Genomic DNA, 20,156 nt, shown 5'->3' with positions numbered 1-20,156 from the left:
AGACATTCCCTTATTACAGATTCTTTTTCCCTATTGCTGTCTTATACACCTGAAGATGGGCTTATAATTGTGCAAAATCAGTCTTAATCTTGAACTGATAAAACTATTTACAACTGAGGCAGTTAATTATCTGTCCCTATGAAGCAGCCACGTGGGAAAAATATATCTAAAAACAAAGATGATGTGACTTACCAAACGAAAGCGCTGGCAGGTCGATAGACACACAAACAAACACAAACACACACAAAATTGTAGTTTTCGCAACCAACGGTTGCTTCGTCAAGAAAGAGGGAAGGAGAGGGAAAGACGAAAGGATGTGGGTTTTAAGGGAGAGGGCAAGGAGTCATTCCAATCCCGGGAGTGGAAAGACTTACCTTAGGGGGAAAAAAGGACGGGTACACACACACACACACACACACACACACACACACACACACACACACACACACACACACACACACATATATACAGACACAAGCAGACATATTCAAAGGCAAAGAGTTTGGGCAGAGATGTCAGTCGAGGTGGAAGTGCAGAGGCAAAGATGATGTTGAATGACAGGTGAGGTATGAGTGGCGGCAACTTGAAATTAGCGGAGATTGAGGCCTGGTGGGTAACGGAAAGAGAGGACATATTGAAGAGCAAGTTCCCATCTCCGGAGTTCGGATAGGTTGGTGTTAGTGGGAAGTATCCAGATAACCCGGACGGTGTAACATTGTGCCAAGATGTGCTGGCCGTGCACCAAGGCATGTTTAGCCACAGAGTGATCCTCATTACCAACAAACACTGTCTGCCTGTGTCCATTCATGCGAATGGACAGTTTATTGCTGGTCATTCCCACATAGAATGCGTCACAGTGTAGGCAGGTCAGTTGGTAAATCACGTGGGTGCTTTCACACGTGGCTCTGCCTTTGATCGTGTACACCTTCCGGGTTACAGGACTGGAGTAGGTGGTGGTGGGAGGGTGCATGGGACAGGTTTTACACCAGGGGCGGTTACAAGGGTAGGAGCCAGAGGGTAGGGAAGGTGGTTTGGGGATTTCATAGGGATGAATTAAGAGGTTACGAAGGTTAGGTGGACGGCAGAAAGACACTCTTGGTGGAGTGGGGAGGATTTCATGAAGGATGGATCTCATTTCAGGGCAGGATTTGAGGAAGTCGTATCCCTGCTGGAGAGCCACATTCAGAGTCTGATCCAGTCCCGGAAAGTATCCTGTCACAAGTGGGGCACTTTTGTGGTTCTTCTGTGGGAGGTTCTGGGTTTGAGGGGATGAGGAAGTGGCTCTAGTTATTTGCTTCTGTACCAGGTCGGGAGGGTAGTTGCGGGATGTGAAAGCTGTTGTCAGGTTGTTGGTGTAATGGTTCAGGGATTCCGACTGGAGCAGATTCGTTTGCCACGAAGACCTAGGCTGTAGGGAAGGGACCGTTTGATGTGGAATGGGTGGCAGCTGTCATAATGGAGGTACTGTTGCTTGTTGGTGGGTTTGATGTGGACGGACGTGTGAAGCTGGCCATTGGACAGATGGAGGTCAACGTCAAGGAAAGTGGCATGGGATTTGGAGTAGGACCAGGTGAATCTGATGGAACCAAAGGAGTTGAGGTTGGAGAGGAAATTCTGGAGTTGTTCTTCACTGTGAGTCCAGATCATGAAGATGTCATCAATAAATCTGTACCAAACTTTGGGTTGGCAGGCCTGGGTAACCAAGAAGGCTTCCTCTAAGCGACCCATGAATAGGTTGGCGTACGAGGGGGCCATCCTGGTACCCATGGCTGTTCCCTTTAATTGTTGGTATGTCTTGCCTTCAAAAGTGAAGAAGTTGTGGGTCAGGATGAAGCTGGATAAGGTGAAGAGGAAAGAGGTTTTAGGTAGGGTGGCAGGTGATCGGCGTGAAAGGAAGTGCTCCATCGCAGCGCGGCCCTGGAAGTGCGGAATATTTGTGTATAAGGAAGTGGCATCAATGGTTACAAGGATGGTTTCCGGGGGTAACAGATTGGGTAAGGATTCCAGGCGTTCGAGAAAGTGGTTGGTGTCTTTGATGAAGGATGGGAGACTGCATGTAATGGGTTGAAGGTGTTGATCTATGTAGGCAGAGATACGTTCTGTGGGGGCTTGGTAACCAGCTACAATGGGGCAGTCAGGATGATTGGGTTTGTGAATTTTAGGAAGAAGGTAGAAGGTAGGGGTGCGGGGTGTCCGTGGGGTCAGGAGGTTGATGGAGTCAGGTGAAAGGTTTTGTAGGGGGCCTAAGGTTCTGAGGATTCCTTGAAGCTCCGCCTAGACATCAGGAATGGGATTACCTTGGCAAACTTTGTGTGTGGTGTTGTCTGAAAGCTGACGCAGTCCCTCAGCCACATACTCCCAACGATCAAGTACCACGGTCGTGGTACCCTTGTCTGCCGGAAGAATGACGATGGATCGGTCAGCCTTCAGATCACGGATAACCTGGGCTTCAGCAGTGGTGATGTTGGGAGTAGGATTAAGGTTTTTTAAGAAGGATTGAGAGGCAAGGCTGGAAGTCAGAAATTCCTGGAAGGTTTGGAGAGGGTGATTTTGAGGAAGAGGAGGTGGGTTCTGCTGTGACGGAGGACGGAACTGTTCCAGGCAGGGTTCAATTTGGATAGTGTCTTGGGGAGTTGGATCATTAGGAGTAGGATTAGAATCATTTTTCTTCGTGGCAAAGTGATATTTCCAGCAGAGAGTATGAGTGTACTCTACATTTGTTACTTTACATTTATTTACAGAATTCCAAGATACACTTAATGGCAATGGTGTTGTAGCCTACATTACATAGAAATTGAGTCTCTACTAATATTGATACATTTTATTATTTCTAAAGATCGTTTGATACTCAAAATAGTAAATTTCAGTTTAACTTAAAGATAATTTTCTATTTATTGTTATTTTTACAGGTCTCAAGATTGCCATCTAGCAACTGAAACCAGTAATCAACAAACTGTGAATTACTTGTGTAATTGTGAGAGTCTTTGTGTTGCGCCTATCTGTGACTCAATATCTCCACTATATGGTGCGTAGCAACTTTCCTTCTTGTAATTGTTACATTCCATCCTGGATTTTCCATTGTTTGATAAACTGTAAATTAATGTATCATTGCAATCAAGACAATTACGAAGATTAGATTAGATTCAGTTTTCCACATTATTTAAATTGTAGCAGTGTCAGTTACGACTGATGAAGTCAAAGTGGGAAATGGTGACTGTAATGAAGGTTATCAGTAACTTTCCATGGAGCAGAATCTGCAAGCAAAATTAGAAGTCAATGGCTGAAAATGAGCGAATAGCATTGCTGAAATGTGTGAGGTTTCCAGTGTTAAGGTTACACAGCTCCTGAAATACCATGAGATTCTCTAAAACTGAAACCCTGAGACTGGTAATACCTGAAAAAATAATGCACTGTGTGCATTAAATCTCCTAGCAGGAGAAATGGTTGGGGGAGTTGTATAATAAGGTATTTGAGAGCCTCCTTTGGTGTTAAGTACAGAAAGTATAATGTAATCTGTTGTCTTACATGAATTTCAATAGAACTGCTTGGAGGTGTGTAATTAGGTATAGCAGAGAGGTGGTAGGTGTTGCTTACAAACACAACTATCCCTCCTTTAGCCCACTCCTAAATCCGATCACCCATCTAGTGGAGGGTATACCCATTAACACAGGGGCTTCAGTGAGTTTAAAATGGTCCTGAACCTATCAATATTCTACTGTGTCATGAGGACCATTTTAATGGTGAGGCTTATTTTTGTCATTCCCCTTATCCTTCCATCAGGTTGGGTACTAAACAAGATGGTGGATTGGATGAGGAATGAAGTGGTTCTGTCAGACAAATTTAACAGTTTATAACATCTGTGGGAGTGTCATTAGACCCACAAGATAAAACTAGTTTTGAGAGATCTGATGGCTGTGGATTCAGTCTTTTATGATTTCTATTATTTACCCCCTGCTTACCTTTCGGCGACCACGGTGAGGATTTAATTATTATACGAACACAAGTACATTTATCTTTATCTGTTCTTTGTGTAAGCCTGGTTTGTTGCGCATGATTCACTACATGGTACTTGCTTAATCACTTTAATTTTCTTTATCAACCTCTTCTCCATGTAAATGGAAGATCTTGACTGCACATTGGGTGACTTCCACACAATTAATGAAGGAGGCCCGATTTGCACATGTGATGCCCAGGCTCATTGGTAGCTTACCCACAATTTCCAGAAGCTGCCTGGCCTTTAAATACTAGACTAGTCTGTCCATATATTAACATTTAAGTCACATTAAAGGCTTTCGTATGCTAAGCTGGACTTTTATATGGATAAACACAAATGTTACGCTTGCAGGAAGAACAGGTATTACAAGTCCATACAAATCTAGTTGACTTTTCCATTTCCCACTGCCTTTTAACATGATGTCATATACATCAAGTCATTTCATTGCCATCCCATTCTTTCTTTTTAGTTCATATCCCATTCTTTCTTTTTAGTTCATATCCCTGTGATTCACAACACCTTTGGTAAAATTTAGGGTTTTGTGCAGCTCTGTCGTGACTGGGTACTCACCAAGTAACTTCACATTCTGCAATAGAGTTGCTTGATATTAGGTAGCAATTTCCACTAGCAGTGTCCCATTTCAGAGACACTTCACTGATTTCAGGGTTTTTGTTCCACCACACAAACCCTCCCGAATGTAGAAAGGTGGCAACTTTTCTCCAGTGCACCTTCTTCTCTCTTAACATCTCTCTTGAGAATCAAAAACAAATTCGGGCTAGTGATCTGTTACTGTTTACTAACTTCCTTGACCGTATGTGACTGGGGGACTGAACCCACAACTTCTCTTAGTATGTTGGATATAAGTACTACACTATAAGAAGTGCTGGAAGATTTTTATTGGACATAACATGTTTTCTCACAAGCAGCCAGAGATATTCATGTCCACCAAGATATCAGTCCCTTTGTCTGGACAAACCTTATGCAACTGGGATGCACCAGACAGCCCAGTTGTTTCTCTCTAGTGGTAATTTTGCCTCAACAGCCATCCATTTCAGCACACAGTACACCTTTAGATCTTCCGGGCAATTACGCCAATATTTCCATTTCCTGTGAATACAGTTTTCCACCACCATGCCACACAGTGGTCACTGAGTACAGAGCTTATAGTTATAAAAAACTGGTGGCATTCACCAGGGCCACCTCAAGAAACCTGTGTTTGCCAAACCCATACACAGCCAATACTGGCTGGATTCTCTAGGTGCTCCCCATTTAGCGAACACAGGGGGGCACATTTGATTTATCAAATGTCAATGTGGCACACATTGCACCAACACAAATGATGATGTCCACAGTCACAAGTGCAAGCACAAATAATAAATTAATGTTTTTTTTTCTTTTTTAAAAGAAGGTTTATGTATATTATACCAGAATGCTGTTATTTTTTGAAGCTTTATTCAGGAGTTATACAGTTAGGCAATAAGCTTATTTCAACCGCACTGCCATTTCCAAGCAACCCACAATTATATATTGCTGTTATTAGTATATATGGCTTTTACAGTATGTATCTAATTGGTTTTGTAACAGTGTATTGAGTACTTACTTGCATTTCTCATCATTCTGCTTATTGTATTTGTAGCTAAGATTGAGTTGTTTTTGTTTGTCTATAACTTTTTTCTCAACAGTAAAAGTTATTGTTGAGCAATATTGGTTGAAATTTTCATTTTCTATAATCTGACAGCATTACTTGGTAGGAGTGAAATGTTGTATGGTTAAATGTTAATCTTATTATCTGTGGAATTGTGTAGTGGTTATAGAGTCCTTGTAAAGGCTTGTGTGAGTAGTCTCTGCTTATCATGTTATCTATTACCACATTCTAAAATTCTGGCAGACTTTTCAATAACATTTTCACACTTAAGTTCAATTTGTTCGTTTATGATTTTCTCTGTGTGTGTTTCTTCTTCTGAAAGGATCACTATTGGGTCTTCGGCTAATATATATATGATTTTCACTGCATGGGCGAACTGGTTTACGTTATGGTCCTCTATTTTCAAATGGTAGAAAAATGTGACGGGCTTCGTATTCTCGATACCTGATCACAAAATTTCATCCTGTTTGGGCTACACAGAATTTTTCACAGTCATTACAATCGATATTATGTATACCTGGATATGTGTTTAACTGCCATGGTTTTGTGTTTTTATGTTGAGTGCAGTACGGTATGCATATCTCACTATAGTATTTTTTACTGAGTGTGAAAATTCCAATCCACAATAGGGAACTTTAGCATTTTACTCTCAAAAATATTCTACAATGAACTGATGGCACAATAATGCCTGCTTCAAATTGTAGAGGTAAGGCGGTTCTTTCGTCATGACAATTATGAACTACCTTGGTCAAAGACAAAATTAATTTGTCACAAATTGTTTTTACACTTAACTTAACAATAATTCTGCCGACACATTATTATTGCAACTCTTGGTCATGCTAAAGGGTACTGTACGTTGCTAGACGGGAGGTGAGATCCTGTGAACTTATAGCAGTTCCCAATACATACCAACTTCAGCTACACATCCAATTTAACAACATGTATACATGACAGCTTCAGCTAAACATCCATTAACAACATATTCTACTAAGAGCTTGAGTACACAGGAACTTCAGAAAGTAAGTTACACATTTCATCCCATGCAAAGACCACTGTAGATGGTCCAGATGGGTTTCCTGCAAACACAGTCCAGTTGCAGGACAAATAACAGGTGCATCGCAATGTGCAACGGAAATAGTATGGCAGCTGGTAACATACTCCAAAGTTTAAGAATGTGGAACAGAATGATTCTTGTCTGCAGCTTGTGGTCTAGTGGGTAGTGTAGCTGCTTCTGGATTGTGGTGTCCCGAGTGCAATTCCTGGTCAAACCAGAGATTTTTTCTTCACTCGGGGACTGGGTGGCTGTGTTGTCCCAATCACTTCTTCTCATCTTCATTGACATGCAAGTCATCAAAGTGGTGTCAAATAGAAAGACTCACCACACACCGAACTATCCCAAAGGGGGTCTTTCAGCCAATAATGTCATATTATCATTTCTGTATGATTTTTTAGGGCAAAATGTCTAAATTGCACACAGATTCACTGTGAAATCATGATGGTGTACAGACCAAATGCAATTTCATGTCCAACCACAGTGAAACAGTGTCAACAATTAGACTAAGGTTGTATAGAATGGGTGATGCCTACCAATAAGTCCAGATCTTGCACCTTGCAATTTTTATTTCTTTGGCAAGCTGATCACATATATCTAGGGGAAAGATTTTCCAACAATGAAGTCATTCACACAGTGTTTCTTTAGTGGCTCCAGATGAAGAAGCTGATTTCAATTATCACGAAGAATTGAACAATTGATAGTGTTCTGACTGTTGTGTACAGGAACGTGGTAACTATGCTGAAAAATAGTATCACATATGACGTGTCACTGTGAAGTGTATTATTTTATTTTCCTTGACACATATTACCAGAAAATATTACACAAAGTACACCAGCCTGAGAAAGACAAACCACAAAGCGGAAAAATCTTTGACTGCTAAAATGCAGTAATTACTTCTAGGATCAAGTGACAAATGTATCACAGATTGTTGCAACAATGTTATTTTGACACCTAAAACAAACACTGTACAATAATATAACTTATAACTTACTTCCATCAGAATGTGGCACTCCTTCCCTGAGCAACAGGTATCGTACTCCACATGAAGTGAAGTCGTGAATTAGTGCAGCAGGATCAACCACATTTTGTCGAGACTTCGACATCTTCTCACCATCAACAGTCCAATGTGAATGACAGAGTAACGTGCGTGGTGGCTGAAGACCAGCAGCAATGAGGAATGCTGGCCAGTAGACACCATGAAACCTGCAGGTCAGGTTGGACTGTGGAGGAAAACATTTATGACAAATTCAAGTTACAGAGCTAAAAGCAGCAGTGAAAAAGGCTTTCAAATTTTTCTTGTTTTTGTAAACATACAGGGAGTAATTCACAAAAGGAATTCCAGAAACTTGACTTACAAAGTTCTTAACCATCTCACAAACCTATCATGCTTAGTAGTTTTTATGTTAAAGTAGATATTTAAGATTGACTTGATAGCAGCAACTAATTATGATTGTATTGCAAAATTTATATGTATTGAATAAATTTTTTGCAAAATAACTATATATGCAAAAGTGTTCAGTTTCCCAAGGATTCTCAAATCTTTCAAATTCTTATTTCACTGCTCTGAGGGATTGATATTGTTGCTTAGGCTTTCCTGGTAAGAAAGCCTGTTGCATACTTCATTTTATAAGATGCGAGTTCAATTACAGGTCAAGAGGTCTCAATGAAACAAGAGAGAAATTATAAGCTGACACAAGAAGCTTTCACTACAGGAGGAGGAGATTATCGTTTAATGTCCTGTTGACAGCGAGATCATTAGAGACTGAGCACCAGCTTGGATTAGGGAAGGATGGGGAAGGAAATTGGCCACGCCCTTTCAAAGGAACCATCCTGGTACTTGCCTGAAGCGATTTAGGGAAATCATGGCCAGACAAGGGTTTGAACCGTCATCCTCCCGAATGTGAGTCCAGTGTGCTAACCACTGTGCCACCTCGCACGGTACTTTCACTATAATTTAACTCTCTGGCTGCTGCAAGATATGCTTTTTTTATGCTGTGTTGAGCACCATGACATTATCGCACAATCCAGGTACCTGGACTAAGTAAGTGCCTTGTGATTGGGCTGCTACCTGATGCTGAGGTATCTACATGTCATACATTACCCTGAGCTGGATATTACTGTCACCCTGAAGTTTGTCACTGCTGAAAGTAAATAAATACTTAGGTATAAAAATTATTGCAACGCTTATTTCTGACTCTGGAGCTTCTCTGGAGTTGAGTTACAGTATCAGCAAAACCAAAGAATTGTTCAATTGTTTCTTAACTATGAACTGCAATTTTTTCAGCATGATCTGACATGAGTTTAGCAGTCCATTGTTGATGTGTTGATTACGATTCACCGCAGTAGTTATCTGCCGCTTCTCCGTACTATTCCCATATTGTTCTACACTGTACTGTCACAACAGCAGTTAAGAGGATGTTTTTGTATTGTGCATTTTTGATAGTATTTGATTTGGTGTATATTATGCAGTTTAATTGCCTGGGAGGAACAGAGGCCATTAAAACTATGACTTACTGCAGTATTTTTTTCTAGCCGAAAATATTTCATTATATTGTACAGTGATGAGATAGAATCCTAAGATTGCTGCAGTTTTAGTGTAAATGTAGTAGCATCATCAGTGGCAGGGAAGCAGTTAATATTCCACTTGCTACCACTGAAGTGCAATGTCAAGATTTTGAAGTTTTTGCAACCACAATTCCTGAGAGATACTCAATAAGAAAAAGTCTACTGAAAACAAGGACAAACTTAAGCATAAGAAACTGCATGCAGCTCCTCTGTATTGGGGTAGTCAATTACTTTCAGCATTTAACAGGTAACCACACAGTGCACAGAATGTCTGTGAATCCTTCAGATTGTCTTTACCTTGCAAGCATCAGATACAAAATGGTTCAAATGGCTCTGAGCACTATGGGACTCAACTGCTGTGGTCATTAGTCCCCTAGAACTTAGAACTACTTAAACCTAACTAACCTAAGGACATCACACACAACCATGCCCGAGGCAGGATTCGAACCTGCGACCGTAACAGTCGCACGGTTCCGGACTGCGCGCCTAGAACCGCGAGACCACCGCGGCCGGCCATCAGATACATAAAATCATTTTCTGAAGCATTTTTGAGGAAAATATAAGTTGGACTAAAGCCTATTTTGATAAATTTCAAAACGTTTGGTCTGGTATTGATAAACGAATTTCTCTGCTTCACAGTATACGTATTTTGTCATACAGTTTGTTGTAAAAAATCCACTGCTGTTCAAAAGGAGCAATGACATATATAATTATACTAACAGACAGAAAAATGACACTCATTAGTCCACATTAAGTTTGTCTTTAGCACAAAAAAGGATGCACAATGCCCCAACTAAAATTTTTGATCACTTATCCAGTGGTATAAAATGTCTGACAGACAGCAAAGTACAATTTGAAAATAAACTGAAAACATTTCCCTCAAAAGCTCCTCTTATTCTGTAGAAGAATTTCTATTCTAATGTTTAAAAGGCGGTAAGTAGGTATTACTAACTCAAATCTACATATTTTATAAAAATCTTATAACTTTTCAGCATGTAGCCATATTTACAAATTAATTTTTGAGGTGAATGTAAGATTACTCTTTCCACATCATTACGATTTTTCATGCATAATTATCAATGGAACATGAAACAAACAAAACTAACTACACATCTGCAAACACAACCATTCTTCCCTCATGAGTTACTCACTTCAGTATGTCTTTCCCAACAACATGCACATCTGGCGGCCAAGCGAAGTCATGTTCAGGATAACCCGCAACAGTGAGATAGTTTACAAGGGCATCTAGCCAAACATAAACTGTATGATTAGGGTCATCTGGTACAGGTATGCCCCATGGAACACGTTTCCTTGGGCGAGAAACTGAAAGATCTTGCAGCACTGAACCTTCATGGACCATTTTTTCCAGTTGTTTTCTGAATTTGGAGGGCTGTACAGAATTTTCTGTGAAAATAAAATATTTGAACTGCAGTAAATTAACAATTCAGCACAAATTAAATATTAGATTAAATATTCTTAAAATGTAAACTGATGCAATGTATAATGTTTAAATCTTTCACACTACGTACATCAAATCAAAGTAATGTCTTTTTACTATAAATGTACAATCTCCAAAATTGCAGGTACATGTTTGCAGTCCTGATGTCAGAGTAAAGCAGCAGCGCACTAAAGGAGCCAAAACAAAACAGTGAAGCTACTGATGAAGTGGAGTATCACATAGTAATCCATTTTCAACAGCACTGGAAATGTTGCAGCTGCTGAATAATAACAACAATTATTATTATTATTATTATTATTATTATTATTATTATTTCTTTCTTTTCTCAGACGTTATGTCTGGTCAAAAATGGAAAGTGACGCGGACCTTGATCAAGTGTGACTTCCTTTTAACTGTATGGTATATGTTATATTGCGTTTAGGAACTTTCGGGTAATTGAACATGTATCAATAATTACGGATTTCTGTAGTTGTATATATAAGTTTGGATGTAGCTGTATTGCATTGATGTACTGGTGGATATTGTGTGGTATGACTCCTGCAGTTGATAGTATAATTGGTATAATGTCAACTTTACCCTGATGCCACATGTCCTTGACTTCCTCAGCCAGTTGGATGTATTTTTCAATTTTTTCTCCTGTTTTCTTTTGTATATTCGTTGTATTGGGTATGGATATTTCGATTAGTTGTGTTAATTTCTTCTTTTTATTTGTGAGTATGATGTCAGGTTTGTTATGTGGTGTTGTTTTATCTGTTATAATGGTTCTGTTCCAGTATAATTTGTATTCATCATTCTCCAGTACATTTTGTGGTGCATACTTGTATATGGGAACGTGTTGTTTTATAAGTTTATGTTGTAAGGCAAGCTGTTGATGTATTATTTTTGCTACATTGTCATGTCTTCTGGGGTATTCTGTATTTGCTAGTATTGTACACCCACTTGTGATGTGATCTACTGTTTCTATTTGTTGTTTGCAAAGTCTGCATTTATCAGTTGTGGTATTGGGATCTTTAATAATATGCTTGCTGTAATATCTGGTGTTTATTGTTTGATCCTGTATTGCAATCATGAATCCTTCCATCTCACTGTATATATTGCCTTTTCTTAGCCATGTGTTGGATGCGTCTTGATCGATGTGTGGCTGTGTTAGATGATAAGGGTGCTTGCCATGTAGTGTTTTCTTTTTCCAATTTACTTTCTTCGTATCTGTTGATGTTATGTGATCTAAAGGGTTGTAGAAGTGGTTATGAAATTGCAGTGGTGTAGCCGATGTATTTATATGAGTGATTGCTTTGTGTTTTGCTAGTTTCTGCTCGTTCTGGAAAGAATTTTCTTAAATTGTCTACCTGTCCATAATGTAGGTTTTTTATGTCGATAAATCCCCTTCCTCCTTCCTTTCTGCTTAATGTGAATCTTTCTGTTGCTGAATGTATGTGATGTATTCTATATTTGTGGCATTGTGATCGTGTAAGTGTATTGAGCACTTCTAGGTCTGTGTTACTCCATTTCACTACTCCAAATGAGTAGGTCAATATTGGTACAGCATAAGTATTTATAGCTTTTGTCTTGTTTCTTGCTGTCAATTATGTTTTCTGTATTTTTGTTAGTCTTTGTCTATATTTTTCTTTTAGTTCTTCTTTAATATTTGTATTATCTATTCCTATTTTTTTGTCTGTATCCTAGATATTTATAGGCATCTGTTTTTTCCATCGCTTCTATGCAGTCGCTGTGGTTATCCAATATGTAATCTTCTTGTTTAGTGTGTTTTCCCTTGACAATGCTATTTTTCTTACATTTGTCTGTTCCAAAAGCCATATTTATATCATTGCTGAATACTTCTGTTATCTTTAGTAATTGGTTGAGTTGTTGATTTGTTGTTGCCAGTAGTTTTAGATCATCCATGTATAGCAAATGTGTGATTTTGTGTGGGTATGTTCCAGTAATATTGTATCCATAATTTGTATTATTTAGCATGTTGGATAGTGGGTTCAGAGCAAGGCAGAACCAGAAAGGACTTAATGAGTCTCCTTGGTATATTCCACACTTAATCTGTATTGGCTGTGATGTGATCTTATTTGAATTTATTTGGATATTAAGTGTGGTTTTCCAATTTTTCATTACTATGTTTAGGAACTGTATCAATTTAGGATCTACTTTACATATTTCCAATATTTGTAGTAACCATGAGTGGGGTACACTATCAAAAGCTTTTTGGTAATCAATGTATGCATAGTGTAGCAACCTTTGTTTAGTTTTAGCTTGATATGTCACCTCTGCATCTATTAATTATCAGTTGCTCTTTACATCCTCGTGCTCCTTTGCAACAGCCTTTTTGTTCTTCATTTAAAATTTCGTTCTGTGTTGTATGTGTCATTAATTTCTGTGTAATGACTGAAGTTAATATTTTGTATATTGTTGGTAGGCATGTTATGGGGCGATATTTAGCTGGGTTTGCTGTGTCTGCTTGATCTTTAGGTTTCAGATAAGTTATTCCATGTGTAAGTGTATCAGGGAATGTGTATGGGTCTGCAATGTAACTGTTAAATAATTTAGTTAGATGTGAATGTGTTGAGGTGAACTTCTTTAGCCAGAAATTTGCTATTTTATCTTTTCCAGGGGCTTTCCAATTGTGAGTAGAATTAATTGCTTGGGTGACTTCATGTTGCAAAATTATCACTTCAGGCATTTGTGGTATCATCTTGTATGTGTCTGTTTCTGCTTGTATCCACCGTGCATGCCTGTTATGTTGTACTGGGTTTGACCATATGTTGCTCCAGAAGTGTTCCATGTCTGTTATGTTTGGTGGATTGTCTATTTTAATGTGTGTGTTATCTATTGTCTGGTAAAATTTCTTTTGGTTTGTGTTGAATGTTTGGTTTTGTTTCCTTCTATTTTCACTTTTTTTGTATCTTCTAAGTCGTTTGGCCAATGTTTGTAATTTCTGCTTCTTTTCATCTAATTGCTCTATCGCTTCTTGTTGTGAGATTTTACCTAACCTTTTTCGTTTTCTTTCTGACATTTCATTTCTTATAAATTGTGTTAGCTGTCCGATGTCTTTTCTCAGTTTTTCTATTCTGACCTGTAGCCTGTGTTGCCATGCTGGTTTTGTGGGTTTCTTCTGTGTGTTGGTTGGTTCTGATCTCTGCCTAGTGTGTATATTTAGTGTAGTGAGTGCTCCTATATAAACCAGTAGTTGTAACTCTTCCATAGTTGTGTTTTCCTTTATTTTGTTGTGTATGATTTTGGTGATAGTTTTTATTGTTGTTTCGACTTGTGGGTTATTTGGCGGTCTATGCAAGAATGGTCTAATGTCTGTATTTGTGTCTTTGTATTCTATATATGTCAGCTGAAATTTTTCTTCTATATCTAACATGTGTGTCACTTCATGTTCTATTTGTGCTTGTTCTGGTAGCTGTCTTAAGATTTCATTTTCCTCTGATTGTTTAATTGATGTGTCTTGTTCTTTGTTTTATTATTATTATTATTATTATTATTATTATTATTAACATGCAACTTTTTTTTGAGGTGATAGTAGTAACTTTATGAGCACCCAAATAAATGGCAGTACAGTGAGGCCACATTTTTTGTAAGTGCTGCTGGAAGGATATCAAGAGTGTGCCCCCTCCCCCACATACACACTTCTGTGATGAGCAGAACAGTGCAGTGCCTTCCTCACTCACTGTATAGTCTCTGGTTAATGTATTTTATTCAAAGTAGAAGTGACATGTGGTTATAACAAATACTTAAAATGCCGTGTTTCATTGAAATGGCCTTATATATAAAGACATGTTGCTAGCTGACACTGGCAGTGAATGCAAACAGGTCAATACTAACCCAACTCAACTACATTCTATTGAGTACTCCACTCCCAGCAGACTCCACTACAAGTGCCATTTACAATGGACACAATAGATGGAAAATAGTATTTTTTATAGTGTACATGCATTTTCAGGTGAATGAAACAAAGGTAGAGGGCAATCTACAAGATGTATCACTGCTCCTTTGTCATAACTGAGAGGTAGTTGACGTAATGTACTTTGATAAGAAATCACATTTCATTTACCTTCTATGCAGATACCTTTTTTTCCATGTACCAACAAAAATTCAATTTGCTCTCTTTCATTAATACATCATTCAGCAACTGGACAAAAAAAAAAAAAAAAAAAAAAAAAAAAAAAAAAAAATTCTGGGAATTTACAAATCACTACCTTTTGCATGTTATCCAATGAATTATACTGAAAAAAGTTGAGAAAGTATGAAGAGGACTTCACCCCATCATATTATGAACCAGGAGTGGTTCAATGAATTTTGTTGCAAACCACGTATCTGGCAGACATAAATAAGTTAATGGAAAGTCCTGGTAGAATACAGATAATTTAACAGCAAACTTAACAAATCACCAAATAGTAGAGGCATTGGATCATTGACAGACACTTAAAAAAAAAAAAAAAGAAGTGTTGACATACTGAGGGTCAGGTGTTCTGTTAGATCATCCATGCACAATATTTCAAAAATTTGACTCACTTTTCTGATTAGGTGCTATCTGAGACCAATAATCAATAGTGGAACAGGTCCAACCTCTATACCTACTGCCTTGTCCTACCATGGTCGGTTCTAGGTGCTCTGTCTGCAGTCCTTTCCCATTAGAGGTCTTCTGAGAACAGTAGGACCTGTTCCAGTCAACTAATAGTGTCAGGTAGCACCTGATGAATACAAGTCACGTTGTTGAAATATTGTGCATGGATGACACTGATATCCGACTGAACATCAGATGCCTCAATGTATCAGTACGACAGTAGCTACAATTTCTAACCATTTACAACAGGCAGTTATCATGTGATCATATCTAAGCAGCATTTGCTGATGTTCAAGTCAAATCTGAGTAAATTTTCAAGTCAAATCTGAGTAAATTTTTAAGGTGCCATTTCACAGTGGATGAAATGATTCATTACTTCCAGACCACGAGCAAGGAATAGCCAAAGACAGGATTCACCTTTGAAAAGAGTACCAAACATACTGAAAATTCTTTCAGCACTGAAAAGGTTATGAGAACATATTCTAGGACATTAATGGTATATTTTTTACCAGCTAACTGGAAATGGAGATGTGAGAATTGCACATCTATGTTTTCTCACTCTCATCTCTGGGAGCCAAATATTTCATAGTGAAAGCTACAAAACTTTGCGGCAAGGGTACGAGACACAGGCAAGTATATTATTAAGGTGCAGGATAGCTTTCTTCACTGCAAGATGCAGACACTTACAGACATACTTCAGTCTGTCCAGTAGTGATGTGAATACTCCCCAGTGATGGTCTACCTTTGTGAAAGTAGATTCGGAGCACTACACCATGTGAATACCATGTAGCTGTAGCCATAGCTTCTCCCAAAGATAGAACTGTTTGTGCTTTCTTTCTTGTTTTATAACATATTATTTCGACTGCTCCTTCATCTCTGGCATGTAGTGACAAATCCTCGTTTCACTTAATGTTATGAAACATTAGAGAAACTCACTGGAATTGTGTTTTAATAAGCATGTACACTTTTAAGCTCTATTCATAACAGTGTAATGTGACAGCTGGAGACCATGTATTGTAGTATATGATACATCTCATTAAAAAACATCCTAAATACTGTAACTCTGTTACATAACTGCTGTACAACAACTTTAGAAACAATATTTTATTTACACAAGAAAATTTTTAGTAGGATGGAACAAGACAATGGAGCTATATGATCAACTTGTAAACAGTTTTTACTTTAATAGTCTTCAGTATGACTTGAAACACTATTTTTCACACAAAAAGATAATGCTTTAGCATTGGAGTCACCACTATTGTAACAAAGCAGAATACCAATCTAAAGGGTGTTTCAAAATGAACGTACCAGTTTTAAGGCATTATAGCATTTATTATGTTAAACTTGCAATTGTAAATAATACACGAAATGAAAGAGCAACTCAAACAGTTTTGTTTGTATACCTATGCACAATGGGAAGAGTATGGAATGACAAAGAGTGACTGAAAAACATGTTGAACAAGTGCTGGTCTTTCAGGCTTAGCCCCAAGAAATATCACTGTGGAAAGTTTATGGGCCTTTCTTTTTCGGTGAATCAACTGTAACTGATGTTTATCATCTTGATATGCTACAGCTATGGCCTGTGCCTCAATGGGAAGAAGCTGAACAACACATCTCTATTTGGGAACAAGATGGTGTACCGCCTCACCAGGAAACTCAGTATATGACTGGTTAAACAATGTTGTATCTGACCGGTGGATTGGGCACAAGGGGCTGGTGGAGACAGCATTTAATACATGGCCTCCACATTCACACACGATCTGAAGTGATCATGAGTATGTGTTTCCGATGTCAGCTGATCTACCTGACTTTGGAGACAGTGTTATTGCAACAGTTACTCCTGACACATTGATCAAGATTTCACAACTTGCCTATCGACCTGATGTTTGGCATTCACACTGAATAACTGTAAGAAAAACTGTTTGTGTTTCTCTTTCATTTGGTGTATTATTTATAATTATAAGGTGAAAGTAATCTGTGCTACTTAAAACTCATATTTATTTTGAAATGCCCTGTATTTTTAACGAATATTTACATGTTTCAATATTAACTGTTAAAGAGATTTATTTCATGAAATTCAGTATGGAAAGCTTTGCATTTTATAAAACAATCAATTAAAATATATTTTTATTTTCTGCTGACCATGTACAAATGTTTTACCATCATAATTTACATGAACTAATAATTTTAACAAAACCCTGGCAACCTAAAGCTCTAGCAGCATGGAAAGCAGCTCAGAACCGTAACCAGGTCGTAGCCACGGTCTGTCCTCCAGACAACGTCCCTGCCAAAACTGCAGTTCAGCAGATGCTGGCACTTCCATACCACACCCATGTGTCAATGACCTGGGAGTAGAATAGCCTTCAGAAAGCTTCAGCAGTTTGAACAACTGTCACACAATGACAGCCAGATCCCAATCATCGGCCTCTGTCCAAAAGTTGACAGGCAACATAAAAACACAGCTCTTCCATGAACTCAGACCTGGGCTGCAGTATTTAAACCCACATGCCCAATCCATTGTCAATTAGTGCAGCTGGGTCCAACTTTGATGTACAGCCTGTGCCAGTTGTCGCTGTACTTTTGACACCGTTAAGTTTGCCATCTCTGGGTCGTGAAGTAGTGACTGCCATCTGACTACATGAGCCTAGAGAAAACAACACTTCCCGCTACCTGCATAGTCCAGACCAAACCATGAGTTCCGGGCAACTCAGCAATGGCCTTTGCCTGCTACGGCTCTCCAGCCTGCAGTTCCATATTCACTGCCCAAGTAGTCCTGCTAGACTCACCTGTAACCTTGGCTAATACCTGGCTCATTGCCATCCACCATCTACTAGCTGCTTGCTGCACATGCACTGGTTTGCATTCACGTATGATAGTTAACAAAGGGTTTTGGTAACAGATTGGCTGACTACATCGTCTGCACCTCCATCCACCTCCAGCAGAGAATTACTTGCCCACACCTTCCCAAAGCAACAATCTGTTACACTTGTCATCAGAACAACTGTTGGAGGCTGTAACGGTGGACCAGCAGAGGGCAGAACTGAAGATGATGCAGTAGCAGTGGCAATTAGCACAAGTTTTCAAGTAAGTGTCAACGTTAAGTTGTTTTTTGGGTCTATCAGGTCTTGTTTCATTTCTTTCATTTTCTTTCTGTTTGTGTTTATTATATGCCTGTGGTGGTAATAGCAATTGAAAATGTCTATGGTGAGAAAGTAACAACCCAGGAGGTGATTCAGCATTTGCTGGATAATGCAGGTAAAGTTTAAGCGGATAATGAGGCTTTCCACAAGAAAGAATATCGGCTAAAGGGTGAAAGAAGAGAAAAGTCAACTTCTAGCATGTCTCCGCCCTTCTTCAAAGCTAGTACTGCCTTATTGGTGACTCCATTTACAAATAAGTCTGAGGAAGATGTTTTTTATCTATTTTGATAGTTTACATGCATCCACTAAGTTAGGGAACTGGTGTAGCAAGCAGTTGTTAAGTGTGGCTTGTTTTAAAAAAGTACAGGATGCTAGAGCATATGCAATGCACAATGGGAAGCTGTGGGATACTCAGTCCCTTGCACTCCAGAATGGATTAGTAGATAGTTACAGAACGAAGATACTTCTAGGTATTATAGTGAACAACCTACCTGAATAGAACAAAACCAAGAATTGGTAAAAAGTTTTGTAGACCAGGACAGTCTGTCAGCTTAACTGCACTAAGGGGAAAGTTGGTTGGTTGGTTGGTTGGTTGGTTGGTTGGTTGGTTTGGGGGAGTCAAGGGACCAGACTGCGACGGTCAACGGTCCCTTTTTCCAAATACTAAAAATACCCGTAGAGAATAAAAAACATTCAACAGAATAGTACACAGACAACACAGAACAAGAGAAATGTAAACAAGGACCAGACAAAACGAAATAAAAGCACACAGAGTGTGACGGTGGTTGGCCGACCATAGGAACAAAAAAAGGAGAAGCCAACCACCGACAGATACATTAAAAACTCAGTTTAAAATCATACGCCAAAGGCCCGAATCAACACAAAAAACATAACAAACCCTCAAATTAAATGATAAAAACCCCCTGCCTGAATAAAACGTAAAACCAAGCATGCCATGGCAGAGTCATCAGTTAAAAGGGCAGGGAGCGTATCAGGCAGCCCAAACGTCTGCCTGACCACAGTTAAAAGGGGACAGGCCAACAAAATGTGGGCCACTGTCAAAGCCGCCCCACAACGACACAGAGGAGGGTCCTCCCGACGCAGTAAATAACTGTGTGTCAGCCGGGTGTGGCCAATGCGGAGCCGACAAAGAACAACTGAATCTCTGCGAGTGGCTCGCGTGGACGACAGCCACACACCCGTCATCGCCTTGATAGCAAGGAGTTTGTTTGGCGTGGGCAGATTGCGCCATTCAGTGTCCCAAAGCGAGAGAACTTCGCGGCGTAAGACTGCCCGCAAATCAGTCTCCGGGAGGTCAATCTCCAGAGATGCTTTACTGGTGGCCTCTTTCGTCAGGCGGTCAACATTTTCATTGCCGGGTATCCCAACATGGCTGGGGGTCCACACAAAGACCGCAGATCGGCCACAACAGGAAAGAGTATACAGGGACACCTGGATGGCCATCACCAGACAAGAATGAGGGAAACACTGGTCGAGAGCTCGTAAACCACTCATGGAATCGCTACGGATAACGAAGGACTCACCTGAGCAGGAGCGGATATACTCTAGGGCTCGAAAGATGGCGACCAGCTCAGCAGTGTAAACACTGCAGCCAGCTGGCAATGAATGTTGTTCAGAATGGTCCCCTAGAGTTAGCGCATAACCGACACGACCAGCAACCATCGAACCGTCAGTGTAAAACACGCCAGAGCCCTGATACGTG

At 39.4% G+C, this 20,156-nt stretch overlaps 1 protein-coding gene across 3 annotated transcripts in view; it reads right to left on the bottom strand.

Moving 5' to 3' along the window:
* The window catches only part of LOC126253080 (methionine--tRNA ligase, mitochondrial), a 123,546-nt gene that overhangs the window by 26,928 nt on the left and 76,462 nt on the right, over positions 1 to 20,156 (bottom strand). For all 3 annotated transcript variants that reach the window (XM_049954178.1, XM_049954177.1, XM_049954179.1), the window contains exons 4-5: positions 10,410 to 10,662; positions 7,685 to 7,896 (exon numbers count right to left, since the gene is read on the bottom strand). In XM_049954178.1, the coding sequence (XP_049810135.1) occupies positions 7,685 to 7,896; positions 10,410 to 10,662 (465 nt within the window). The remainder of the gene's footprint in view (positions 1 to 7,684; positions 7,897 to 10,409; positions 10,663 to 20,156) is intronic.

This window comes from Schistocerca nitens, chromosome 4, assembly GCF_023898315.1.
Source record: "Schistocerca nitens isolate TAMUIC-IGC-003100 chromosome 4, iqSchNite1.1, whole genome shotgun sequence".
NCBI lineage: Eukaryota > Metazoa > Arthropoda > Insecta > Orthoptera > Acrididae > Schistocerca > Schistocerca nitens.
The sequence above is the reverse complement of the archived record's forward strand: the minus strand, read 5'-3'. Positions and strand labels throughout refer to the sequence as shown.